General features: G+C 35.9%; 1 protein-coding gene across 1 annotated transcript; it reads left to right on the forward strand.

The window, feature by feature from the left end:
- Positions 1 to 3,005: 3,005 nt before the first annotated feature.
- Positions 3,006 to 5,132, forward strand: LOC111916002 (AT-hook motif nuclear-localized protein 10). The gene is made up of 4 exons (XM_023911635.3): positions 3,006 to 3,714; positions 4,166 to 4,218; positions 4,307 to 4,438; positions 4,525 to 5,132. The coding sequence occupies exons 1-4, from the start codon at positions 3,318 to 3,320 to the stop codon at positions 4,921 to 4,923; spliced, it is 981 nt and encodes a 326-aa protein (XP_023767403.1). The 5' UTR covers positions 3,006 to 3,317; the 3' UTR covers positions 4,924 to 5,132.
- Positions 5,133 to 19,660: the final 14,528 nt, after the last annotated feature.

The raw sequence follows: 19,660 nt of genomic DNA on the forward strand, positions 1-19,660 counted from the left end.
GATACAAATGGGTCGCGTGATTGCCTACTCTTCGAGGCAGCTGAAGCCTCAAGAGGCGAATTATCCGACGCATGATTTGGAGTTGGGGGTCATGGTTTTCGCCCTCAAGATTTGGTGGAATTACCTTTATGGGGTTCGTTGTACTATTTACACATATCACAAGAGCCTGAGGTACTTGATGGACCCACCGAATATGAATATGAGACAACGTCGATGGTTGGATGTTACGAAGGATTATGATTACAAGATCCTTTATCACCTAGGGAAGGCCAATGTAGTGGTAGATGCTCTCAGCAGCAAGGCGGTCACGACTCCGATCTGAGACATATGTTTGAGGATAACCGTGATTACTTCATTTTTGGAGCTGATTCGTGAGGAACAGGTCGAGGCTATGAAGGAAGAGCACCGAAAGAGCGAGCGTATTGTAAGTCAGGTGGCTTCCTTCGATTATGATAGACGATAGCCGTGGATTGTTGACCTTGCATCGGCGAGTTTGGGTTTCATATTGGGGCGATGTGCGTCAGATTCTGATGGAGGAGGCTTACAAGTCGAGGTTATCCATTCATCCTAGGGTGATAAAGATGTATAGAGATCTTCGTCCTGATTATTGGTGGCCCTACATGAAGCGGGATGTGGCATGGTATGTGGAGCGGTGCTTGACCTGCAGGAAGGTCAAGGCCGAACATCAGTGACCTCACGGCAAGATATAGCCATTGGAGATTCCTGTGTGGAAATGGGAGGACACCATGAATTTTATCACGAAGCTTCCCAGGACTGCATATGTATGTATGTATGTCTATATATATATATATATATATATATATATATATATATATATATATATATATATCACTGTTGTAAAAATCCCGAATAAGTCCCGATTAATCTCCGATAAATCCCTAGGCGCTACTCGACCGATTAGAAGGTGCCTAGCGATTAATCCCTACATTCATAATGAGTGAAACATTATAAAACAATGAAATTTTAACATTTTGAAAAACTTTTATTTCAATGGACACTATTTGATGCATGATTATTGTTGTATTAATCATATTAACCTATTTTGTTATTATATTAGTGGTATTTACGATCTTTGATATGATATTAGTCATATTTAATTTTTTTAAATTCAAAAAATTAGCAATTAATGGTCCCGATATATCTCCCCCTAGTCGATTAATCCCTTGCCCCAGTTCACCAACTAGCTAACGTCGAGCGTTTTTTACAACCTTGATATATATATATATATATATATATATATATATATATACATATATATATATATATATATATATATATATATATATATATATATATATATATATATATATATATATATTGTATGTGTGTAGTGGGCGGGGCCCGATGTCAGGCGGGGACTAAGAATAACAAATCTGTATACTGAGTTGGTCTCGATGTCGAGCGGGGCCCGAAGAAGGGCGGCGACCCAATATGTAATTTATTGTGTATGGTATGGGGTAATTTGGGGAACTCACTAAGCTTTGTGCTTATAGTTTTCAATTTTTGTTTCAGATACTTCTGGTTCCAAGGAGAAGAACTCGAAATGATTGTATGACACACACCATATAATTCCGCTTTTGTAATTTGCTCTGATTTGAGATGGTGTTTGATACACTTATTTTGTTGGTTTATACCGATTATGATTTTGGAATACTGTTTTTTATTAAATTAAAAATGAATTTTTGAGTCATATTTTGGGACGTTATAAAAAATGACTCAGATCTTATTTTGTAATTTAAGTTTTCATTTTGATGTTAAGTTAAAAATTAAAGGTTCTTAGGTTCTTAACCTTTAGGGGATCTCATTTGATTTTATATATATATATATATATATATATATGGGTTAAGAACCATAATTATGGGTTCTTTAAAGAACCAATTTTTTTTTTTTAATTTCTAGACTTTATTCTTTATCGAAAAAAGAAATCTAAAAATATCTAAATTCATATGTTAACATTGTGAATGTGAAAAATATTTTTCGGATTCACGTTGTGAATTTTCGAAGATTCACATCGTGAATGTGACGTAAAAAAAATTGAATTTTATATTATTGGAAAAAGGATAAAAAGTTATGAATTTCTGTATTTTTAGTTTTTTTTTTTTGATAAAAAGTAAATTCTAAAAGTTGAAAAAAAGATTGGTTTCTTGGTTCCTTGGTTAATTATGGTTCTCTATTGAACTTCACCCTATATATATATATATATATATTATATATATATATATATATATATATATATATATATATATATATATATATATATATATATATATATATATTACCAAAATATGTAGATTCAATATGTATGAGTATTAAGCAAACTATATTTATTTTCCAGTGGTTGATTTGAAATACTTGATGTTATTCTTATTTTTTATAATCCTATCAAGTTATATAATTTTGTATATTAATCTAATTATAATACAAATAACCAATTTTGAAAAAGGAAATTATGACATGTTTGTGAATAAATCATTTATTAACTTTTAATATTACAAATATTATAACAATATCATTCGGAAACCACAAGAAAACTATATTTATTTTCCTGTGGTTGATTTGAAATACTTGATCTTATTCTTATTTTTTATAATCCTATCAAGTTATAATATTATATATCAATCTAATTATAATACAAATAACCAATTTTGAAAAAGGAAATTATGCCATGTTTGTTAAAGTTATCAAATCATATATATATTTGTGAATAAATCATTTATTAACTTTTAATATTACAAATATTATAACAATATCATTCGGAATCCACAAGAAAGTTTTTAATATATATATATATATATATATATATATATATATATATATATATATATATATATATATATATATATATATATATATATATAATAAATTTTATTATAAGCAATTAAATGTTTCTTGACCGTATGCCACATCACTGTTCTGGTTGGAATATATAATTGACTATCACGGCGTGTGTGTAAAGAAACCCTAGAAATATTACTTTCTTAATTAACAATCTCACAAATTTTTTATTTTAATTTTTTGTTAAACCCTTTTAAATTAATTTTTTCTTATTATCAACAATTCAACGAATGAAAATTTTGTGAATTGTGATAATTTTCTCTTTTTTATTTACCTCAAAGGCTCAAATTCATTCAAATTTCAGTAGATTTTCAGTAATACAAAAGAAATTTTCGAAGTAGATGTTGAGATCATGAAGAGAATCTGAATGTGTAAACATCGATTGATCTCTTAAATTTTAGGGTTTTGCAGTTGAATCACAGGGTTTATTAGTTTGAATTTATATCAGAGACGAAGGCATCATGTCATACGAAGCATCAACGATGAACAACATCCGATTAACATATAACGCCGACGGAACGCCGTCATATACACATATGGTGCAACCTACGTCGTCGTCACCAACGCCTGATTACAACAACCCTAACGGCATCAACGACGGAGGCGGAGATTCTGGTGAAAACAATCACGCGTTAGCAGTTACGACAGGGATCAACGTCAATGGAAACGATGTAGTGAAGCGGAAGAGAGGAAGGCCGAGAAAGTACGCGCCTGATGGCTCTACGCCTCCGGCGGCGGCACTGCATGGTCCAGCAGCAGGACAATCCGGTGACTTCTCGTCTCCGGCACCTTCTTCAGGGAAGAGACCAAGGGGTAGACCTCCGGGTTCTGGAAATAAACAGCAGCCTGCTGCTTCAGGTACATTGCTATATGCTTATATATACATGCCGATTCAGATCATAATCATACGTAAATACAATTCTTTATTCATTGTTTTCATCAACACGTTATTTCACGTTTTGCATATTATATTACCCTTTCAGGTCTTTATTTTATTAGCTTTGTGATTAAGTTAATAGATTTTGATGAAATCATGAATGTGCACATATTAAAATAACATCAGAGAGGATGATGCTACACTAAATTTTTCACATTTTCTTTGTTTTTTTCCTCCATATTCTTCTTTAGCTTTATCACTTTCCAACATTATCAAAAGAGGAAAAGGTAAACCAGAGATTTTTAAGCACTATCTTCCAAATTAAGCACCTTTTCGTTTCAATTCCCTAATTATATTCTTAATTCAAGATTAAAGACTATTGAAAGGTGAAATCTCCATGATTATTCAACAAGAGTCAAATCATACTTTCAGGTTTACCTGGAGCAGGATTCATGCCACATATTCTTGATGTGAAATCTGGAGAGGTACTTACTACTTACATCTATGATCCTTTTTTTCTTTCTTCATTATAATTCATTCATAGAAATTATCTTTAATGTTTTTTGTATACAGGATGTATTAGCAAAACTTGTATGGTTTTCTCAAAACAGCACAAGAGCTCTATGCATTCTATCAGCAAGTGGTTCAATATCAAACATCACACTTCAACAGACAGCAACATCTGGTGGCACAGTTACCTATGAGGTCTGTCAGTGTCACCATCAAAACTCCAAAGGTCATTTAAGTAATTTCATTCAAAGTTGAAACTCATCTTTACTTCAATATTACAGGGAAGATTTGAGATCTTGTCGCTTTCTGGTTCATTCATGGCGTCTGAAAGTGAAGATGGTCAACGGAGTAGAACCGGTGGGTTAAGTGTGGCGTTATCTGGGCCAGATGGGCGGGTGTTGGGCGGCAACGTGGCGGGGCTTCTGACTGCCGCCACGCCAGTTCAGGTGATTGTTGGAAGTTTTATTCCGGCGAGTCAGAGACAGGTGAAAGGAGGAAAAGGTAATACTAATAATAATAATGAAGCTGAAGTTGTGAATGCTCCGGCGAACCACCCTGTGTCGGGGGGGAGTTTGAGTTTGAGTGAGTCTTCTGGTGGTGGGCTGGGGAGCCCAGTTGGAGTTGGACAGAGTAATAATAGCAATCCACAAGGTATGGGTAATAATATGGGTTGGAGATAGATTAGATAAGATAGGTTGCTTTTTTTTTGTTTTCCGGTTATACCCTTCATTTCGTTCACATTCTTAAGTTATTTTAAACATGTTTTCCTTAGTTTCATGAGAGTATGCGTCAAGGGTAAGATTGTAAAAGATTGGATTTTTGTGCGACTTAATATTTTTGAGGTTTTGCTTAAATTCATGTTTAATGATTATTGTGTTCTTGTTTTGTATGTTGAATATGTTCTTGCTTATTAAACATTTAACTAAATTCGTAGTTTACTGATTTTCTAGCTAGATGATATATCGCGATCGAAATCCCTAAAATATTTATAAACCCTAAGCCCTTTATGCGTATTTTGATGTTTATCAAAACTTATGTTTTGATTACTATTAAGATTTTGGACATCAATGTGGTTGTATATCCTCTTAAACAAACGCATAGTTTTCCTTGGATTATGATTCAAAACAATCTAACTTAACTAGAAACTCTAACATTTTGTGATATGTTAAATTACATCATGGTGGTAATAATGAGGCAACTGAGATCTCTATTGCCAAAGAGATCAAGGTGAGAGTGTTTAGTGCTTGTATAGAGCTTTTTAGGAGAATATGTTTTTGTTCATTGTTGGATATTTCGATAAACTATGAAGACCCACTTATGATCCATCTAAGCTACGTACTTACAAGTCTGAGTAACGCCATTCACGATATATATAGATGTAAGAAACTTTTACTTTTTCTAAGGTCATACACGATAGGGATGTGAAATTGAGAGGGCCACTGCATGGATGATGATTTACGTGTGTGTGGAGGATTATCTTTATGTTTCTCGAAATAGAGGTGATTCTTACTTAATTAGTTTATTATGTTATTTATTATATTAATTAATTAACTAGTTAATCACTTTTTAATCATTAAGAACGACATATCTCACAGTTGGTTGCATGGTTGATAGACATTGGCATGCATTTTAATGGTGTTGAGGAGGATCTTCTCCCGCAGTTACCGTCTCCAAAACAAGAGTCGTTGAGATGCAAAGTCGATAGGCTGTCCCTATCGTTACCATCGACACCATATACACCATCAACTATTTATCTGAGTAGCGGTTTGCAACCTTAAATAGTTGATGAAAATCATAAATAATATTACTGGTATGGGTATGGTAAATATTTAAATGAGGACCCATATCATACATATTTATCATTTGTAAGGGTTATGTACTTGGCAAAAAAAACATAAATAAATACATGGTTTATTTTGATAGAATGGTTGTAGACTTGGCAAACATAATTAAATTAGAGGAATACCTATGCTTTGCATAATAATATATTTATATATATAATAGCAAACATATATCATTATAAATATTTAGGTTAATGTCATTAACCGTACTTATAAGATAATATATATAGTTAACACTTATACAAATCAAATAAAATAATATGAATGATATTTGTGGCAATTAATTTAATATTAATAAATGAAAAGTCAATTAGTTAAAACCTATTAAATTGTTTAATATTCATAGTTTATACTATATTAATTTAAATATTTATTAATTATAAGTTATAAGTTAAAAATCTCTTGAGTGCTTGTGATTCTTTTTGGTTGTTTAGACAAACCTTTTTTTAGGTTTATTTGACATTTTAATTATGTTTCATTTTTCATACTATATTTAAATTAACAAAGTAGGTATATTACATTCCAACATTAAAAAGATAATATTTTACATTTAGTTCAAATAAATGTATTACGTATTTTAATTTGAATTTTTAAGTTTTAATATTGAAATTAGAATAATAAATGAGTTTAATGTATTAATGAAAAAGAGTTGAAATTTTTTGAAAGTTTCTAATGAATATTGTTAAAGCAAAATAATATCCATAATCTACTTTGTTTTTAATATGCATCATTTTTTATTTCAGTTTTGATTTATTCCATGGATTTCGGGTTTGATATTCAAAGTAAAAATATGAAGTCCTTTTCAATATTTGTTTGCATCGTTTTAAAAGAATCGGTTATAGCTTTCTTGAAAAAAAAAATTCGATTTCATAAAGAATTTTATAAGTAGTAGATTAATCATAATTATTATTTATAACATTATATAAGTAATAAGTTCTCTTGATTTTAATGTAGCATTTCCATTTAGATTTTATATTTAATATTATATTACTTTTTTAACTATTTTTATAAGTAGTAATGGAACAAAAAATTTCATTTATTTGATATTTTAATCTATTTTTCTACTTTAAAACTATATCTAAATTAACAATATAACTATATCATATTCTAGAATTAAAAACAAAATGTTTATATCCAGTTTTAAAAAATGAATTAAGTATTTTAATTTTATTATTTTACTTTTAATACTGAAATTAGAATAATAAATGAGCTTAAAGTATTAACAAAAAATAAGTTGGAAAATATTTTAGACTTTCAAATGAATATTGTTAAAGAAAAATGTTATTTATAATAAATTTTTTTTTTCATATGTTCCATTTTTTTTTATTTTAGTTCAGATTCAGTACAGATCTCTAATATAATATTTAAAGTCAAATTGTAAATCTTTTTTTAATATTTTTTACGTAGCTTTAAAAGAATCGATCATATAGTTTTCTTAAAAAACCTAACTTTTTAAACTATTGTATAAGTAATGGGTTTTTCATCATTATTATTTATAACGTCTAAAACACTACCAAATGCAAAAGCTACAAGAAAAACGTATTGTCTGACATATTTTACATAGTTCATTTACTTAGTAAATAAAAGACAAAACTATAAGATTGGTCTATGTGGTATTCAAAAAACTTTGGATGGGGTCCGAAAACTTTTCCATTTGCATAGAAGGTCCAAAATCAAAGTTTTTCTGTGTTTTTAGTCCATAGTAAACTTGAAATTATATTTTTACCCTTTTAATTTCTTTACTTCTTTTTATTTTTGTTTTGATGCCTTGTTAATTTAAAAATAAAAGAAACATCAATGATCTCTCTCTCTCTCTCTCTCTCTCTCTCCATACAGACGATGTACTCCTGACTATCAAAGATTCTTTATATCACTCTTCAAATTCCTAAATTCATTTTGCTCTTGTTGAAGCCCATTTACTTTCATTCCCTAAAACCTGCACGTGTTTCGCTTCACCATTTTTTGATCTGTAGTACACCGCTGCAGGCGGTGGCGACGACCTTTCATCTCCAGTGCTCAACCTTGCCGATCAAAAGAAATGATATTCATTTGGAATTCCGGCTCCGACTATTACCTCAACTCCCCTGCATCAACATCGGTACGAAAATTTGATTTATATTGATCAATACAAATAACTAGATGGTTCTTATCTTCCAACTGTTTATCCTTATTCTACGGCTGGTTGATGAAAAGAGTGAAGAAAGAGCAACTATTAATCTCCATTACCATAGTGTACCAAAAGTGGTGGAGAAACAAGATGAATTGGTGGAGTATGAGGTTCATGTGGTGGATAAATAAGTTGTTGACAATCAACAAACGCCTTTCCGATTCAAACATAGAGATCCACTTTAAACCACTTTTTTGATTCAAACATAGAGATCCAATTTCACTACAGTTACTCGATCGAATGAAGATCTATTCAAAACAGGAATCAAATGATTTAGCTTCAAAGTTGAAAGAATGGGGAATTGAATGATGTAAGAAGAAATGGACATGATAGATTACTTAGTAAAGTTGAAACCCATGAACCTAAAGTATGGTTGATGCCTACCAAGTGTTTGATCTTTTGTCTAAATGCTCTTTCCATGTTGTTACATTTCTAGTCACCTGGAAGCTCCCATGGATCGAACATGTAGAGTTGAATTTCAGTGATGCGTGTCGGTATATTTTGATAGGTATGTTCATGAGTGCTTATCATGTGTCTGGATTAGATGTGTGGATATGGAATTTTGATTAAGAAAAAAGAGATGAAGAAGATGAAGTGTTATTGGGTGAAAAGAAAAAGAATGTGGGTACATGGTGGAGAGAGAGAGAGAGAGAGAGAGAAAGAGAAAGAGAAAGAAAGAAAGAAAGAAGGGGGGTAACGGTAGGGGTGGAGTGGGGTCTATCTTTTTTGTTTTTTTATTTTTATTTCATAAAGTATTAAAGTAAATAAGAAAGGAAATACAAAACTGAAATTAAAAGGGTAAATCTGTAATTTCAAATTGTTTAGGATCAAAAACCCAGAAAAACCATGATTTGGGACCTTTGGTGCAAGCCGAAATTTTTTTGGACTCCATCAAAAGATTTTTGCAAACCATAAGGACAAAATTTACAATTTTGTCTTTATAAAACTATTAAAGGCCCATAAACACAAGTACAATTTTTTGCTATCAAAAACCAAACTTGAGGGTTTAAAAAACAATATTTTTTTATTCATTTTGTAAACTTTTGGCATAACGTCAAACACTTTAATATAAATAAAATATATTAGTATAATATTTTTAAATAAAAATAAAAATATGTAATTATTTTTCAACACTTTAATATAAATAAAACATATTAGTATAATATTTTTAAATAAAAATAAAAATATGTAATTATTTTACAACTGATTGGAATCTCATAACTTACACGAAAAGAAACATATAATTAACCTAAATCTTTTCATGTCATTCGAAAAGAGTATAAATAGTTCATATTTATTAGATTCAAGAGAACTTTAAAATCTAGTTTATCAGTTTGCCTTTTTGTTTTATTGGTTGTTTTTTTATAAGTATCTAAAAATGAATATATATATATATATATATATATATATATATATATATATATATATATATATATATATATATATATATATATATATATATATATATATATATATATATATATATAAAATTTTAGCCTAACACTAGTCTTCAATCAACACATTAAGTGTAATAGTTTTATAGGGAATAAAAAATAACAAACAACGTTCATAAATTATATAAACATGTTACATCTCTATTACAGTTTATATATTTTAGAAGACTTTGGTAAAATGGATAATATATAAAAATGAACAACATAAATATGCCAAGAAAATAATAACAATAATACCAATACAATTGTGGAAAACTTCGATATAAAACTTGTAAAAAGTAACATAAATATCAATTTCTCAAAGCATAATTTATTTTTTGAGAATATAATCATTCTCACAAAATATATGTAGGTGCATTTTTTAGAATTGTTAATTCTCAAAGAATTGTTAAGAATGATAATGAGATAGAATGCATATAAACAATAAAATGAATGAAAATGGCAATAATTTATCATAATCACATTATAAAAAGAAACCTATATCTTAAGTAATTCTAAAAAAATACGAGAAAATAAAAACTAAGGAAATAAGAATTATAAATAGATGAGCACTCTTGATGTACATAAGGTCGACATTTTTTAAGAATAATTTAATATTCTTGAAAAAAAAAATTCTTAAAGAATACCACATAAAATTAAGAAAAAGAATTTAATCTACCCTTCCTCTTCCTTCCATAAGTTCAGTCATCCTCTTTTTAAATAAAAATTAATTCTTGAAGATACAAATATTCTTGAGGAATAATTTGTTCATTGACGTTGGTTTCACATTTTTTTTTGTAATTTGGATAATATAACTCAACCCTTTTTCCATAATGACTTACATGTTTGATCCTCCTCTTAAGATCGTCTTTGTGCTGTTTTGAATCCACACCAAACATGTGTCTGCGTATGATAGCATCAAAAATAAATTTGCACTCATCTTCCTCAATTGAACGCGGTTGTAGGGTTAAAGGTCAACAACAAACTAAATGAGCATGGACCTGGTCAAATTCAAAAGCAACCACAAAAAAATGTTAACACAGTCAAGAACTCAAGATTGCCCAAATTTATAAAAGAAAATTTCCACGTTACTTATAAATGTTTATAATCATGATCGAAATATCCTTCATTTACCAAATAAATCATTTAATTTGTCAAAAAAAAAACTAGAAGAAAGTTGATATACATTATTCTAATCCAATCAAACACATGTTGTCTTACAACAACTTATAAATTCTTATTTCTTAATATCTTCAAATAGTCTAAACCCACAACCTTATCACATTTTTTAATTAACTCTAACAAAAAATCGTCACTTGAAAAGGAAAATCAAGAACATAGTAATCTACATCCTAATTCTTAATTGAGGGTTGTCTTATCGGTAAAACGATAAACATCAAAGGAAAAAGTGATGGTTGCATAAGCTTAACGATATTAAGATTGTAAGGAGAGACAGAGGAAAGAGGGCATACCAGTCGATCAACTCCTTCATGAGGTTTTGTGTTGTTGATTATTTTCCAGCAAGCGGCACTGATTCAACCAGAGAGAGACAGAACGATAGAGAGATCGGGGAAAGATGAAAAGAGATCACATGATCCATACTCAAATCTATAGGTGTGGAAGGTAGTATTGGGCCCGTACTACTGGAAGCACAGGATCCATACTCAAATCGAGGAGAATTTCAGAGATTTTAAGGACTGGTTAGGGAAGATAGCATGGTTGGATACCATGGTTCGAGACAGTGGTTCCGTATCTATTGATCTTTTGGCTTGGACCGCTCAGGCGAGGATGGGTTTTGTGTTGTTCAGGCCCATGTGGCGATATTGATGTGAGATGAGTGGTTCAAACCCAGATGAGTATATTGTTTGGAAGTCTCGAGGGTTTTATTAAAGGTCGTGCCTCAGCCCTCGAGACACGGGAAGTGATGGATATGATCAGTTCAGAAATTGCATCTGGGATTTGAATGGCAGATTGTCAGATTAGATTGTCATTATCCGTGGCAAGGATCTTTCCCTTCAGCTTTTCCGATTTTGAAGGAGTGGACAGGCTTGTGACCTCCTAACTTAGGTTGGATTCTTAGCTTGAGGTCAATTGGTCGCGGTAGTCGGCAACAATATGTCAACGCCAGTGTGCGTAAGTGTAACATCCAGATTCTTAGGTATATCATTGTAAGAGTAAATTTTGATATTTATGGAGCAACTCGACGAGTTGTGAGTCCAACTCGTCGAGTAGAGTCGAGTTATTCACGTGGGTTTAATGAACTGACTCGACGAGTCAGTGTTCCGACTCGTCGAGTTGGTGATGTGTGAGGAAACCCTAAATTCCTGGGGTTGAGACCTATTTAAGGGGACTTATAACCTCAAATGCGCCTCACCAGCTGCCCAACTCTCCTGTGTGAAACCCTTAGCGGCCATTGAAGATAAGAGAGAGTGCTTGAGCTAATATCAAGTGTTTTTGGTGAATCTTTGGAAGGAAAAAAGTGAGAAACAAGCAAGGAATGAGATCAGGCTGTGGGATCTAGCATTTCTTCACGTGGAGCTTCTGTAGAAGGTATAAAGCCTACACCTTTCTCATCTTATTAGTTGGATCTCATGATTATGGAAGTTAGGGTTTTTTCTACCTTTTGTTGGGACAATAAGTGCATGGAGTCTATTAGGAGGCCTAGACTTAAGATCTGGACTTTGTGAGGTCTAGAGAGTCCAAAGATTATAGCTTTATTCAACCATATAAGAGTTATTGTGGTCAAGCATCTTTGTTAGAGTTATATTGGCATTTAAAGCATCATATGCCATGCATGGACATAAAGCTCATGACTTTATGTGATAATCGAGCCCTGAGAACGTAGATCTAGATTTTAGGAAGGTTTTTTGCCTTGAAATAATCTGAATGAAAAATGAGTCTTAATGGACTCACCGAGTCGATGAGCTGACTCGACGAGTCGGTTAGGATTTGTCCCGATGTGCTTGATAATACGATAACTCGGCGAGTTGGGGGTCAACTCAACGGGCTAAGCTGGACCTTCACGAGACTTTCGAGGAAACGAGTGGACTTGAGGAGTCACATAGGTGCACTCGGCTAGTCGGGTCAAACATGGACTGTTGACTCGAGTTGATTTTTGTTGACTTTAGGGTTTGGTCAAACATAAGTAATGGAGACCATGGAGGGGTAAAATGGTGTTTTACCCACTTCAAGAGTTAGAAAGAGGAAGAATAACCTTTGGTTTACTTAGATTCGAGAATCGAGTATTTATTGAGATAACTACCCTATGTGTTAGGCGGCGGCTAGTTCGAGATTCAAGTGTGAGGATGATTGCTTGTTGGCAAAGTGAGTCTTCTCACTATACTTACCATGAGTGGTATCTTTGTGTGACTGAGATGTCTTATGTATTTATATTGAGTACTGAGATATCCTGCATTATGTCTATGTGATTTACGTTGTGTTTTATTCTGTGCTTACTGAGTTAGGACCGAAAGGTCCACCCGAGTTATGGAACCGGAGGGTCCCACTGAGACACATTGACCGGAGGGTCTTACTATGTTATAGCCTCGAGTGGCTAATGAGCTGTATGTGGTATTTTGGGGGGCTCACTAAGCTTCATGCTTACCGTGTTATGTGTTATGTGTTTCAGGTTTTCTCATGATCGCGGGAAGGCACCGGCTTGATTGTATACACCAGTGAAAGAGTTATGTTTTTGAGGATCCTGGATTTTAATTAAACAATTATGGAGTTGCGAGTTGTAAATTAAATAAATGAGATTTTTGTGAAATGTGTTATGATAATTATGTGATTTTAAATGAAAAAATTTCTTTGAAAATTTTCGGTGTTACAAGTTGGTATCAGAGCCTTTGTTTGAGGGATTCGGATACACCTTCGGGAATGTCTGGACTCAAACTGAGGATTTGAGAAAAAATTTCAAATGAAATGATTTTTTCCTAAAAGAGCAAGAGTTTCTAAGAGAAAACGAGAAGGAGCAGTGTGTACAATCAGCCAGAGCCCGAACGGTGATTTCCCAATATACCCTTACTTATTTATGTTTTGAGTTATTATTGAGATATTAGTGATGCATGCTAGGATATAGGCTAGGTATTGATGGGTTTTGAGCATTCTAACACTCCTATGGTGTACATGCAACCCTAGAAACCTTGGATCTATGTTTGACTAAGATACATGCAAGTAATTATTTTTCCAAGGTTCTTATCCTATCTAGCATGGCATGGGGAACTTGTATCAAATAAAGCTAGTATAATTACTTACCTTGTAGTTGTAGTTGATTGCTTGGAGTTTTAGAGCCTAGCACCAATAGTGTGGATGCCTCAAATGGAAATCACAAATCACCACAAACTTTGGAACTTTGAGAGAATAGTAACAACCTTCTTGAAGTCGGCCCTCTTAGTATACTCACTACAACTAGTGTGATTTCAAGAACCAAAGCCTCCTTTATATAGTGTGGTGGATTAGGGTTACATCCATGTAAACCCTAATACCCATGTCTTTTTATTTCCATGAGATCCATGGGTTAAAGCTCCATGGAGTATCCTTGGACTTTCCATGCAAGCCTAGCCCATTCCAAATAAGGATTAGCCCACACTATATAAATACAAGAGCCCATATTTAATTAGTCATACTTTTGATCTCTAAATTAATCCTAGAATAATTATAGATCAACACTAATTAAATAATATGATTTTATATTAATATATTATAACTTATAATATATTAATAAATCATAACTTATACTATTCTCAAAAGATTATCCATAAATTGTTCGGGTGAAGTGCAACCCAAATGGACCATGCCGAGTCGGGTCAAGTACATACTAAATATGGTTATGGACTTAGACACTATATCCAACAGTCTCCCACTTGGATAAGTCTAACAACTATAGTTGCAAGTATGACTTCAGGAACCGATCAGCAATCGTAGCTCTTTAAACTCTGTTGAACTATGAAGCACCATTTTAGATAAGTGATCATATAATCCTCTATTCTAGATATCAGCCGGACAAATACATGGAACATGGTCTTGCTTATTGTCCAACATTTGTTTCCCGATTCCTGATTTGTTTGACATAGAACTTAACTGAACACATCAATTTAGTTCTGACCGGGCCCGGTACATAGGTCAAAACAAAATCATCGAGGGGCCCAGATATCGATTCTAATCCTAGAAGGAACAAATAAACTTTGACTCATATGTTTGCTCTACTACTTGTTAAATTACACACAAAAGCATGGTTTATAACATCAAGTTACCAATGCGTTTTCGTGCAATCAATGCATAACCAACTCATAGGTAACAAATCATATCTCTAGGTTTGAAGACTTATATGATATTACCGTCTCACGATCACTCGAGATAAATTCCATGAAGTGATACAAGTGAGCATGGGTTGAATCCAATATTCAGAACTTTTGAGCACTCATGAGTGTTGTAGTCCCGCTTTGTCTAACATCTTAGACCTCTACAAGCCAACTCATGACAATCTTGATTCATATCTACTTCCAACATATGACCGACTGTGGACAGTTTAAATAATATGATATAAACTATAACATAATTATTCTGGAAGTCAAAACATGCAAAAAAGAAATAATAGTAAACGATTGACAAGAGATAGCAACACTTTACTCATAAATAACAGCTTTTATTTATCATCAAATGTCAATTACATTTTACAAATTTCAAGATTATCTAACTACTAAAACTAATATCATCCTTCAGCCCTATGCTCCGAGCATGCTGTGTAACAACTCAAATTTTCAAACAAATTTTCCAATTTAAAAATATATTTATTTCCATTCATAACAAGGCATAAATAATTTAAGTATTATATTAGATACAGATAGTCCAAATCCCAAGATCATAAAAACAATCTTCAGTGTGTATCGATCACGCCGGCGCCTTCCCACGGTCCTCGCTAGTACCTGAAACACATACATAACCACTGTAAGCATAAATGCTTAGTGAGTCCCCCAATATACACTTACGCACATACGCCTTTCCAGGCCCTGACCTTCCGGTCCTCAATACAACGCCTTCCGGCCCACAACATAATCGCCTTCCGGCCCATAACATATTGCCTTCCGGCCCACATAACATACATAGCACACATATAACAAATAACTTACCACGTATAGCATACATATCACATATCATACCTGACCTTCCGGTCACAAAGTCAAAACCCTTCCGGGTACAGTGTAGTGAGAAGACTCACCTCGAAAATGTTGAAAGCTAGCAACTCCTAAAATCACTCGTGCACAATCCGACGAGTTACAACCTTCCTATAACATCACATATCTCTCATTAACACTTATATCTTCTAAGTATGACTATCCCTAAGGAGTCAGACTTAGGTCAACTTTGGTCAACGGTCAACGGTCAACTCGACCGGACTCGGCGAGTGCCATGGCGACTCGGCGAGTCTAGACGTCCTCCAACTCTCTGAGATTCCCTATCTACTCGTCGAGTATCCTCCTCGACCCGACGAGTTACTCCTGGAAGAATCGCGGGGCCACCCCGACTCCACTCGCCGAGTCTGAAGAACAACTCGGCGAGTCCCAGTAAATCTTCAAGCTACTCGCCAAGTCTGAAGAACAACTCGGCGAGTCCATGCCATGCAGGCGAGCAACTGCTTCCTAAATTACGTATGGTCCCGAGATATACAATCATGGGACTTTCTGGACTTCTAAACCTCTTATTACTGGGGTATAAACGTCTGGGTAATAACATAATAACCCATCTAATCACTAAGTGGGTTTCATAAACCCTAGATTCGTATACACATCAAAATATAGAAATGGTCCGAGTATTACCTGAAAACGCACTCTCTGTGTTCCCCAAACCTCAGGACTCGATCCTCTTTGATATTCCTTTGGCCAAATTCTTCTTCTTCTTGCCTAATAAGTTCCTCCAAGTTCCAATAGCTTTCTCTCCTGCTCTAGACGTCCACAACGATTAGGGTTCTTCTCAATCGACCAAAAGACGGAAAATGACGGCCTAAGAGGCGTTATACGATCCAAAACCGAACGGTTAGGGTTTCTGCTGAACAGCGTCGACTCGCCGAGTCCATATCTAGACTCGTCGAGTCCAGTCGCGAACCCGCGACCAAGTCTGCGATCCTACTCGGCGAGTCTAGGCTCCAACTCGCCGAGTCCCCTCTTAAATCACCCCCACAAACATAATTTAATAATACCTGTGATTCCGGGCTGTTACAACTCTCCCCCACTTGGATTAGACTTCGCCCTCGAAGTCTCACTCTGAAAATAGTTCCGGATGCTGCTCCCGCATCTCACGTTCCGGCTCCCAAGTCATTTCCGACCCCTTACGGTGTTGCCACTGAACCAACACCAGAGGTACTTCCCTGTTCCTCAGAACCTTGATCTTCCGATCCCTGATGGCCACTGGTCTCTCAGCATAATTCAGGCTCGCATCCACCAGAATATCCTCCAATGGAACCACTGCCGACTCATCGGTGATGCACTTCCTCAATTGCGACACATGAAAAGTGTCGTGGATCTGTCCCAACTCCGCTGGCAACTCCAACCGATAGGCTACCCGGCCTACCCTTGCGATCACACGAAATGGCCCAATATACCGGGGCCCCAACTTGCCCCTCTTCCTGAATCGAATCACTCCTTTCCAAGGAGAGACCTTCAGGAGAACGAAGTCGCCGACCTGAAATTCAAGCTCGGATCGGCGCCTGTCTGCATAACTCTTCTGCCGGCTCTGGGCGGTCAATAACCTTTGCCTCACTTGCTGAATCTGCTTTCTCGTCTGGAGCACGATCTCCGTGCTGCCCATCACTCTCTGTCCCACATCTCCCCAGCAAATGGGGGTCCGACACCTCCTACCATACAACAGCTCAAAAGGTGGCATACCAATGCTCGAGTGATGGCTGTTGTTGTAGGAAAACTCTGCTAAGGGTAAATATGCATCCCAGCTACCCCCGAAGTCTAACACACACGCCCGGAGCATGTCCTCCAGCGTCTGAATCGTCCGCTCGCTCTGACCGTCTGTCTGGGGATGGTATGCGGTACTAAAATGCAATTTAGTACCCAGCTCCTCATGGAATTTCTTCCAGAACCTGGAAGTGAAGCGCACATCACGGTCTGAAACAATCGAGATCGGCACTCCATGCCGAGATACCACTTCTCTCACATATATCTCCGCCAACTTCTCCGCTGAAGAACTCTCGCTGATGGCAAGGAAATGTGCACTCTTCGTCAACCTATCCACAATCACCCAAATTGCGTCAACTCCCCTAGCAGTCCTCGACAATTTGGTGATGAAATCCATAGTGATCTGTTCCCACTTCCACTCGGGGATCTCCAATGGCTGTAGCTTGCCATGCGGTCTCTGGTGCTCGGCCTTAACCCTACGGCAGGTCAAGCACCTCTCAACGAACCATGCCACATCCCTCTTCATACAGGGCCACCAATACTCTTTCCTCAAATCCAAATACATCTTCGTGGCACCGAGATGGATCGAGAATTTCGATCTATGAGCCTCTTCCATCAAAGTAATACGCGCACCGCCCACAAACGGTACCCAAATCCGACCCTGAAACGTCATAAGCCCTCGTCCATCCTTAACGAACTCTGAAATTAGCCCCACAACCCGCTCCTTCTTCTGCATCTCTGGTAGCACAGCCTCGGCCTGTGCCCCACGAATAGCATCCAACACTGGAGTCATCACAGTCAGTCTCAAGCATACGTCTCGCAATGGAGTGCTCTCCGCCCTGCGGCTCAATGCATCGGCTACCACATTAGCCTTGCCTGGGTGGTACAGGATCTCACAATCATAATCCTTGACCACATCCAACCACCTCCTCTGACGCATATTTAGGTTGGGCTGATCCATCAAAAACTTCAAACTCTTATGGTCCGTGTATATCGTACATCGAACCCCATACAAGTAGTGACGCCAAATCTTGAGAGCGAACACTACTGCCCCCAACTCTAAATCATACGTGGGATATCTCGCCTCATGAGGCTTCAGCTGCCTCGACGCATAAGCTATCACATGACCCCTCTGCATCAACACTGCACCCAGTCCCGAAATCGATGCGTCGCAATATACCACAAAATCTTCCATCCCTTCTGGGAGAGCTAATACCGGGGCTTCGCACAACCTCTGGCGAAGTGTCTCAAAGGAGGTCTGCTGCTCGGGCCCCCATGAGAATGCAACACCCTTCCGGGTCAATCTGGTGAGTGGCACTGCGATCTTGGAGAAATCCTTGATGAATCTCCGATAATACCCTGCCAACCCAAGGAAACTCCTGATCTCAGAGAGTGACTTCGGCACCTCCCAACTCATCACTGCCTCAACCTTGGCCGGATCGACCAATATCCCTTTCTGATTAACCACATGTCCTAGGAATTGGACCTCCCGCAACCAGAAGTCACATTTGGAGAACTTTGCATAAAGCTTCTCCGACCTCAATACCTCAAGGACCTCCCTCAAATGCTCCTCATGCTGCTCTCTATATCTAGAATACACCAGAATGTCGTCGATAAATACAATCACTGATCGATCCAACATCGGTCTGCATACCCTGTTCATGAGATCCATGAACACAGCCGGGGCATTGGTGAGCCCGAAAGGCATCACCACAAACTCATAATGCCCATATCGCGTCCTAAACGCTGTCTTCTAGACATCCTCATCCCGCACTCTCACCTGATGGTACCCTGACCTTAGATCGATCTTGGAAAACCAAGACGCTCCCTGCAACTGATCGAATAAATCATCGATCCTCGGTAACGGGTAACGGTTTTTGACCGTCAACTTGTTCAACTCCCGGTAATCAATGCACATCCGGTGTGAACCATCCTTCTTCTTGACGAACAGAATAGGTGCTCCCCACGGCGAGCTACTCGGTCGAATGAATCCCTTCCCCAACAACTCCTGGAGCTGCGAGGACAACTCTTGCATCTCTGGAGGTGCAAGACGATAAGGCACCTTAGCAATAGGC

The sequence above is a fragment of the Lactuca sativa genome, chromosome 2 (assembly GCF_002870075.4).
Source record: "Lactuca sativa cultivar Salinas chromosome 2, Lsat_Salinas_v11, whole genome shotgun sequence".
Classification (NCBI taxonomy): domain Eukaryota; kingdom Viridiplantae; phylum Streptophyta; class Magnoliopsida; order Asterales; family Asteraceae; genus Lactuca; species Lactuca sativa.

Coding starts and splice junctions, on each gene's coding strand:
- LOC111916002 (XM_023911635.3), top strand. CDS start 3,318: ATGTCATACGAAGCATCAACGATGAACAACATCCGATTAACATATAAC. Junction 4,219..4,306: donor TTGATGTGAAATCTGGAGAG/GTACTTACTACT, acceptor TTTTGTATACAG/GATGTATTAGCAAAACTTGT. Junction 4,439..4,524: donor GTGGCACAGTTACCTATGAG/GTCTGTCAGTGT, acceptor TCAATATTACAG/GGAAGATTTGAGATCTTGTC.